The 9,199-nt window shown below is 53.5% G+C and overlaps 1 protein-coding gene across 1 annotated transcript; it reads left to right on the top strand.

Moving 5' to 3' along the window:
- The first annotated feature begins 1,425 nt into the window (after nt 1–1,425).
- LOC135404730 (maestro heat-like repeat-containing protein family member 7) lies at nt 1,426–5,046 on the top strand. The gene is made up of 11 exons (XM_064639472.1): nt 1,426–1,560; nt 1,806–1,999; nt 2,088–2,225; nt 2,516–2,630; nt 2,802–2,939; nt 3,150–3,326; nt 3,460–3,609; nt 3,768–3,869; nt 4,257–4,359; nt 4,632–4,688; nt 4,838–5,046. Exons 1-11 carry the CDS (start codon nt 1,426–1,428, stop codon nt 4,942–4,944), a joined length of 1,416 nt encoding a protein of 471 aa, XP_064495542.1. The 3' UTR covers nt 4,945–5,046.
- Nucleotides 5,047–9,199: the final 4,153 nt, after the last annotated feature.

Here is a 9,199-nt window from a genome sequence, read left to right as displayed (position 1 = left end):
CCAGGCTTCTCTCTTGCAGCTGCCTTCAAGGCACGACTGCAGGACTTGGGGAGCCAAAGCTTTTCCATGGCATCTCTGCTGCAGGTAGCCATAATGCCAGATGGAGACATGCAGCAGAGACCCCCTACGGTGCCCAAGCTGGCCTGGGTGAAGGAGGAGGAGAAGGAGGAAAGCCCTAGGACTGCTCCAGCACAGCAGCCTGAAGAGGTGCAGCAGGTGCAGCCCCCGCAGGAGGGTGAGTGCTGGAGCTGGGCCACAGGGCTGGTGGCTGCAGCCCCCTTGGACTCATCCTGCTCATCCCCTCTGGACATGCCCAGGGAAAGGGAGGGGGGCAGATGGGCCAGGGCTGATCTCCCGGCAGCCATGCTCCATCCACTGGGCATCCCGGGGCTGGCCCTGCCTGCTCCTGGAGCCCAGGCCTGGGCTGTGTTCTCCGGCCTCTCCCGCACACCCTCAGTTCTGAGCACGCTCGCTCTTTGCCAGATGCAGGCCAGGAGCAGACAGAAGAGCAGCTCCATGCCCATGGCCGCTTCCGCAGGGTAGCACAGGTACCTGCAGCCATCCCCGCCTGGGCTGGGCCTGCTCTCACTGCTCAGCCCAGCACCGCTGTCGCAGCCCTCCAGGGGACATCCCTCTCTCTTCCTTGCCTTTCTCCTGTAGCTGGTTTGCAGATTCATCAGGTGCATTTGGCGTGAAGAGGCCACTTTCATGGCCACTGGGGACACGGCAAACTCGGACCTCTTCAATGCCCAGACCAGCGCTGCCCTGCTGGATATGCTGGTGGAGAACGGTGTCTACAAAGCAAAGCAAGTAAGCAGCCTGTGGCCAGGGCTCGAGTCCCCCAGGGATGCTGTGGCCCCTCACGTCGGCTGCGCTGGGCCCCCTCAGCCTTTGAGACCAGCAGAGATTGGTGGCAAGGGGAGCACTTCTTGGGGGAAGCTGGGCAAGTTACTGGCTCTGGCAGCTCTCCAGCTGTCCCCCGTGTCCCCTCCAGGTGCCGGCCATAGTCAGGTGCATCCACCAGTGGCTCACATCCAATGTGTCTGATGAGCACAGGCTGGACAAGACTCTGGTCCTGCTGACCGAGGCACACCCCACGGATGTTGCAGTGACCCTGCTGCGCTCTGCCCCAGCCTGTGACAGGTATGGGGCCCACCTGCCTTGAAGGCTCACCTGCCTTTAGACCCCATCCCCCTGGACAGCCTGTCCCAAATGGTGTGCCAGAGACATGGAGACTTCCAGGACACTCCAGCTCCTCTCTTTGCCAGCTTTGGCATGTCAGCCTCCAATCCTGAGGCCAGCCTGCCTCCCTGCCCCACAAGGCACCGTGGCTCTGTCACCTGGGCCCCGCAGCTGCCCAGGCCACAGAGCTGTGTTCCAGACCCCCCTGAGCCAGAGCTGTGACTCCACAGAGCTGCTCGTACCATGTGGAAGACACTCATCTCCTCCAGATGGACTAAGGAGCCGGTGCTGCAGATCCTTTTCCGTGTGCTGGAATACTGGCCAGCGCACAGGAGACGCACCTCTGATGGGGATGAGAGGGATGTCTTTGCCCTGGCTGTGAGTTTCTTGAGCTGGCCTCTGCTCGCCCCCAGGTTGCCTCTGGGACGCCTTTCCATCCTCCCTCACCACTGCTTCTCCCTGCCCCAGGCACTGGGCTGCAAGCCTGGCTTAGGGGCAGGTTCAGGGACACCAGGCTGGGGGATCCTCCTGTGTCTCCCCTGGCCTGTCCCTGCCACGCTTGGGCCCTGCCACATGGACATCTGGGCCCTGAGAGCTGTCTCTGGGTGCTTTGTCTTTGGCAGGCAACTGTGGCACTCTGGGAGATCCTCCAGCTGTCCCACTCCTGGTGCCCAGGGGGAGTGAAGGACAATTTCCCGCGCCTCCTTCTGACTCTGCTCTTCCAAGTTTTCATCAGCACAGAGGAGATGTCAGAGGAGGTCGAGACCTTCTGGAGGCGATGCCGGGAGCAGCGCAGCCTTCCCCCCAACCCCAACAGGTGCTCCATCCCAGTCCCCTCTCCCTGCCACGCCCTTGGGGCTGAGGCCAGGGCTCTGTGCCTGACCTGGGCTGTGCTCTGCACACAGGTTTGCAGTGCAGACCGTTAGAGCCCTGCTGCGCCAGCTGCTGGATGAGGACGTGCTGATGGCGATCGGTCGCAAGTGTGGCTGGGACATGCTCCTCAAGGCTGACAGCCACCACTATGCAGTGGGTCTGCTGGCCAGGTGAGAGCCCTTTCTCCCCACTGCCCCACACCCCCACAGGTCATTTCTGCCCTGTGCACAGGCCACCCCTCACAGTGCCCGTGCTGCTGGGCCAGAGGGCCTTGGCAGCCAGGGATGGCTGAGCAGAGTGGAAAAGGCAGAGAGGGGCGGCTGCACAGGAGGAGCCACCTCCCAAAGTGCCCACGTCCTCTCCTGGGCTGGTGGCCAAAGACCAGGCCTGTGTGAGTCAGTCCCAGGAGAGCTTTGCCCACCTGGCTCAGGGTCTCTGGCACCTTTATTCCCCCTTGCAGGGAGCTGTGCCGTGTCTCCTGCTCCTTCAGTCGCAGCATCGCCGTCCGCCTGCTCCCACGGCTCAGCAGGGGAGAGCCCCTGTGGGAACTGCCTGCCCTGGCGTTCCTGGTGGAGGTGAGCCTGATGGCGAGCGCTGCCTGGCCCAGCTGCCTCCCCCTCTCTGCCCTCTCACAGCCACAGCTGCCCGGGACGGTGCCTGCACCCTGTGCTGCTGCCTGGGCCCAGCCCCGGGCGGGTCCGGGCTCCTGCCGGCCGGGCACCCTGTCACTGCTCCCTGCCTTTCAGGTCCTGCACTGCCTGAACCCCAGACAATATGGGCCCAGCGTCCTGCAGATTATTTCCAGGCACCTGCGCAGTCAGTGCCCGGAGAGGCGTCGCCTGGCGCTCCGAGGCCTTGTGGTGCTCAGCAGGGATCCCGCAATGGTGAGCAGGGGGCAGGGGCTGAAGCCGGGCCGGCAGCGTGCGGCTGTGCAAGGCAGTAGCTTGGCCTTGGCTGGCCTTTGGCAGCTGTGGCAGCTGCTCCCAGCTCTCCTCCTCCCCGTTCAGCTGCCCGACTCCTTTGGGATGCACCTTTGGCCTCTGGGCCCCGCGGCAGCAGCGTGGGGCTGCACCACAGCATTGTGTTCCACACAGGCTAAGAGCATCCGGAGCCTGAGTGAAAGCCTCCTGGAGCTACTGCAGGATGCAGACACAGATACGGTTCAGATGACCCTCTCCGCGTTCATCAACGTGCTGCACTTCCAAATCGTCAAAATATCCAGCCCAATAGCCCTGAAGTTGCTTGAGGCGCTGCGGCCACTCTTTGACAACGTAAGGCTCTGTGCCCCTCACTGTGGGCACTGAGTGCTGCCAGGAAACTTTGGGCCCAATGTCTTTTCAGGCCTGTGCCCCAGTGGGCCTGGAGAAGCCAGTTCTGAGGTCTTTTCCTCTTCCTTTGCACCAGGAGCACAGCCAGCTGCAGCAGCTCTCCATGCTCCTCTTCCAGGAGCTGATGGAGGCGACAGAGAGGAGCAGGAGCCTAAAGCCACACGTGTACCTGAGTCTGGTGCCATTCTACTTCAACTGGCACAATGAGAACCGGCGTGTGGCAGAGGTGAGGACTCGTGGGCTCTGTTGTCCCCATGGCAGGAGGCTGCTGTGCCTCCTGCCCTGGCCCATGGTCGCCTGCAGCCTCCTCCTGGCCTTGGTGCAGGGATGCGGGTGCTGTGCCCTGGGCTGCGGTGCCATGGCCCGCTCTCTGTTGCTGTGCAGGCCTCTTGGAGAGCACTGTTTGGTGCAGCCAGGTTCCTGAAGTGGTGGGATCTTGAGGACTTGGTGACCATGGAGCAGCCGTGGAGGTTTCCCGAGTGCCTGGTAAGGACGGCCCCAAAGCCCCAGCCCCTGATGCCCAATGTGTGGGGCTGGCAGGGTGCCTGTGTCCACTGCTGCACCCACAGACACCAGCCTGTGCCCCACACACTGCTCCCTTCCCTGGGGCGTGCGGGCTCTTTTCCAGGCTCCCTTGCCCCCGCAGCCAGGCTGCCATGGAACTCCGGCCCAGCTGGGCTGTGGGGCAGGGCTGCCCCACGGCTCCCCGGGAGCACCCAGCCCTCTGCTCCCCCCAAAGCCCGGCCCCAGCAGCTGCTGACCAGGCCTCAGGGCTCTGTGGGCAGGGGAGCCCCGTGCTGGGGGCAGGGAGCGCCCGGCCAAGGGGCAGAGCCTGAGCCCAGCCTTCCCTCCGTGCCCTGGCGCTCTTTGCAGCTGGAAAAGGACAGGAGCCGAGTGGGCCAGTACGTGCGCCAGGCCCTGCCGTTCCTGGAGAGCCCAGAGGAGCCCCTGCGAAAGCTGGCCATCAAGTTTCTGGGTGAGCCACAAGGCCGGGGTCCCTCCCCACCCCGCTGCAGCTTGGCCCCAGCCCCGGCTGCTGCAGCGGCAGCAGGATGCGGCCCAGGGCATGTGGAGCCCCGAGTGGCCCCGAACGCCTGCTGCCGCCCTGTGCCAGCCCAGCCCTGGGGCGTCCCCATGCGGGAAGGCCCCGGGCTCAGCCCTGCCAGGGCAGGAGGCCGTGTGGCCGGGCTGGCAGCGCCGCTGCGGGGGACCTGTGCCTCTGGGGCCTGACAGGCTCTGTGTTCCCAGGGATCGCCGCCAGGTCCATGAAGCAGGAGCAGCCAGAGCTGCAGCTCATCTGCCAGGGTGAGCGAGGGCACCTTCCAGCTGATCCCCTTGGGCCCTGCTCCCTCCTGGCCATGGCAAGAGCTGGCTGGGATGGCCCTGGCAGGAGGGGCTCCTCACGTCACCACACCACTGGCCTCTCACCTTGGCTCTCTTCCTTTCTCTTTCAGCCCTTCAAGACATGACTGATGACAGCCCTGCCGTCTCAAACCTGGCCATTGAAACGCTCCACATCATCAGAGCTGTACGGAGAACTTCATTCTTCCCATTCTGGTAGTCTCCGTTGCTGCCTCTTCCAGCCCGTAGAGGCATGACAGAAGACATCAGACTCGCCATGGCAGGCCTGGCAATTCAACACTGCTACGTGCTGAGAGCTGTACAGAGGGCTCCCTACTGCAGATTCCAGCAGCTCCAAGACTGGCTGTGCTGAGCATGGCAGGCCCGGCCTTTTCTGCAGGGCAGTGTCTGCCTGTGCTGCTGCAGCTCTGTGGAGAACTGATGCAGGAAGCTCCTGTCCAATCTAATTGTCCTGTGAAACTCAGCAGCTGATGGTGGTTTTGTGCTGCTGCTAATCACTTCCACCCAAAAATCATGCCAGGAAGGAGCAACAGCTTCTGACAGATGACAAGTCTTGCCACTAATTGCTCCAGCTGCCGCTCCCAACAGCCACCTGCAAGAGGGCAGACCTCAGTGCCCCTTGGCTTTGGCTGCCCTCTGGTAGTGAAGTCCCCCGGGGGCACAGCTCTTTGGGGCAGGAGACAGGCAGCAGCCCTGAATCCAAAAAATCGGTCTGAAAAACTGCTCAGAGACTTTTTTATCTTTAAGCAGCAAGGCATTTTTTTATTCAACGTTGGGAGCAAGCCAGCTCGCGCTGGACAAACTTGCTCGCCGGCTCCTCAGAAAATCAACACTTTTATACAATTTTCAGATATGATTAAATGCATATTCAAGTGATTACAACATCTATCAATGCATATTAATAATAGGCGGAGTATAGGTGGAGCTCAGGCGGGGCTTGGGGCGGTGCTTCTCTTGGCTCCCCATTTCGGAGGGTAGTTCCCATCTTCCTCCATAGGGGAGGGGGCTTCAACTCATCTTCCTCAGCTTGACCCTTCTTCTTTTCCATTGTTCTTGACCCGCTCACTGAAGCTTGGAAAAAGCCCTGGCTCCAGGCCTATTTCTCCTATTCAAATGTCTACCTTATCCTACTGCATTTCTAATTTATCACCTCTAGGCCTATTACATGTTCCTGTACTATTCTCTTAAGCTTTGGTCCAGTAAGTAGAACAGAACGAGCACAGATCATTTTGGATGTTGGTAGCTTGTTAGCAGGCCCAAATTTCTTAGTTAACTCTTTTGGGCCTAACCTCCTGTTTCATTCCCCCCTTTTTGTTTAGAATTTACGAATTCTTTCGACAAGTTCCAATGGATTTTGATAGGTATTCATCACAGCCCACATTATCTGCATCCTTCTAACCATGATGCTTGATTTGTACCATAGCCAAACAATTAGGACCAGTAGTAGAATCATGCTAGCTCCTAATACCAATATTGGATGTATCAAATAGTGGAACACTTGTGATGCTGTAGGGGAGTATCCTGTAAAGATGTCTCACCAGTGGTGCTCTCCCACTTTTTCTACTTTGGTTAGAACAGTTTTTATGCTCTCAGTGTCATGTTCTACTTGCCAGAGCATTCGTTTAGTCGTTCTGTTTACTTCCTGGACCAGTTTTTCTATATCAGGATGTTTAAGCATTGCTTTAGAAGATTAATGTTCATTCCTATCTGCAATTTCGGCACATCATGATACATTGTATAATCAGCTTCAATCAGTTGTCTAGTAGTCACTAGAATGATATAATCAAAGTCACAGCCTATTATTTTAGTAAAACAAAAAAATTAGTACCACTGACTACTTCATGTCAAGTATCTATGGTAAAATTAACACAAAAGGTTCTAACACATCCACAACTATTTCCTACATAATAGACTTGTGATTGGGTTTTAGTATGGGGAAGCATTTCAAAGGTACACACACTATCTTCAGCATCTAAGCATAAATCTTCATTTCCTACTACAGCATTTTCACAGATATATCCTAATTGTCCTTTAGGAATACATGCCTCAGGACTGACTGATTGTCACTTTTTCTTGGTGTGATCATAACTTGCCCAAACATTATGGTCTATGGGTCTGACAATTACATTTTGGTGTATGGCTCCTAATGTCAGGATAGGAAAGATGGTCTTTTCTTTAGCTGCACTGATAATGAGTACATAAGCTTCAATTTGTTCATGTTGAGGGTTGTAAGTGAAGTTCACTAACTGCCACCATGCTTGGTAATTTTTCTCAAATTGTGTAGTAGAACTGTTTCTAGCTATTATTTCTCTTACTTCTTGTGGTAATATTCCTGAGGTTCCTTCCCTTAATATTCTTGCAGCTACAGATTGTACCCACTGTTGAGTTTGGAGACATTGTATTGCAAATGCAAACCTTTTATGGATGACACCAGCATTGTCAATAATCTTGGTGAAATCCTTTGCAGTATGGTTAGCTACTAATGTTAACAATTTAACTGCCAATGATTGTGTTTCTGCCAAAGTGAGCAAAGATGATCTCAAAGGGACTTTGAATTTTCCTAGATCAGATGTGACAGCACTTAGTTTATTCACTAATACTTCTTGATCTATGGTGTTTAATACACCTAATCCTGTGCCAAACCATCCGGTTACATCTCTTTGAATTCTGGTACGAGGGGATCTGGCCATCATCTATGCATGCCAGCCTTTAAGGCTTTGTTGAATACAGGGCTCACAATCTTTTTGTATGTTTGATATGTTTACTTGAAGGTTTATTCGAACCCTCTTCAGTGAATATGTGGGATCTAACAACAGCTTCTACTCATTTGAGTGTCTAATCATGTAAGGTCCAGCATAAGTTAAATTGTGGACACTCTCACAGGCTAAAGAAGGAGTTGTAGAACTGGTGGTGGTCTTAGTCAATGGGGTGGTAGGAGATTTGCTGGTTGGAAATCTCCTGGTTATATTTCCTTCCCTGAATGTCCACTGACACATCACAGAAACTGATTTATCTAGAGTGAAGGTGTGCCAACACTGATCAGCCACTAATTACATTTCACAGTAACGTCAATTTTGGGTGACCATCTGATCTGTGCCTATTAAAACACTTGCATCGTATGGGGTACCAGGATTTTACCAATTATTCAGTACCCTCGTTCCTTGGAGGACTATAACAGATGCATTGTATTGGTTCAGTTCAGATGAATTCAGAATATCTGTATTTATAGCAAATCATAGACTAGAATTCCCATTATAGGCCTGAGACCATAATAATTTTTGGGCAAGAGTTTGATTTAACACCAGTGTACTTATCAGTCCAAAGATCAGCATTGAGGAGGCTTGATAGTAGATGATTCTTCTCCCGAGGTCCATGCTTCCTCTGGAACTCTCTTGACTCAAGAGTAGTGGATCCACGTGGGTTTCTCTTTCACCCAGATCACTGTGAAGGTGGTCATCAGCACCTGCTGGGGTCCGTCCCACTTCTCCCGTAGTGGATCTCCTGAAAGATTCTTAACATATACCTGATCACCAGGGTTGAATGGATGTAACTCACAATCAGGCTGCTTGGGTTGGTGTTCTAACACCACTGTAGCATTTTTCTGCAATTGTTTTCCTACAGCCATAACATGATCACACACATATTGATTACTGATTTGATCTACAGGTTCACTATTCACAGCTTGCATCATGTAGGGTCTGCCCAATAGAATTTCAAATGGACTCAGTTTCTCTTTTGATCTTGGCTTGACCCTTAGCCTGATTAAAGCAATAGGTAAAGCTTGATACCAATGAAAATTTGACCCTTAGCCTGATTAAAGCAATAGGTAAAGCTTGATACCAATGAAAATTTGTTTCTTGACATATTTTAGATTCATCTTTTCTACTTGCCCACTTACTTGCAGTGTGTAGGGCATATGCAGTTGCCAATTGATTTTTAGTGCTTTACTTATTGCTTGTACAATTCATGCACAAAAGTGTGAACCTCTATCTGAAGAGATGCTCTTAGGCATTCCAAACCATGGTATAAGCTCATTCAACAAGACTTTAACCAGTCCTTTTGATTCATTTTTTTTCTACATGGGAAAGCTTCAGGCCATCCAGAAAATGTGTCAGTCAAAACTAAGAGATAACAGGACTCTCTCCCCTTTTCTTGGGAGCTCAGAGAAATTAATTTGCCAAATTTCACCTGGGAAATGCCCTTTACTTATTGCCCTTTGGTGTATTTCTGTTCCAGTATTTCAGACAAAGATCACATTGAGATGTGACTTGCTCTATTGTGGTAAATAAATTTGGTCCTGCTACTCTAGTCCTTAAATGCTAATAGAGTGAGTCTAAGCCCCAATAGTTTTATCATGTTTTACTTTTACAAATTGCCACACTAATTTTTCTAATAGTATTAACTGACCTGTTGTTAATTAACCTCACCCATTGTCTAACACCTTACCTTCATTT

Source organism: Pseudopipra pipra, chromosome W (assembly GCF_036250125.1).
Source record: "Pseudopipra pipra isolate bDixPip1 chromosome W, bDixPip1.hap1, whole genome shotgun sequence".
NCBI lineage: Eukaryota > Metazoa > Chordata > Aves > Passeriformes > Pipridae > Pseudopipra > Pseudopipra pipra.
Note: the sequence above shows the minus strand (reverse complement) of the source record. Positions and strands in the feature narration are given on the sequence as shown.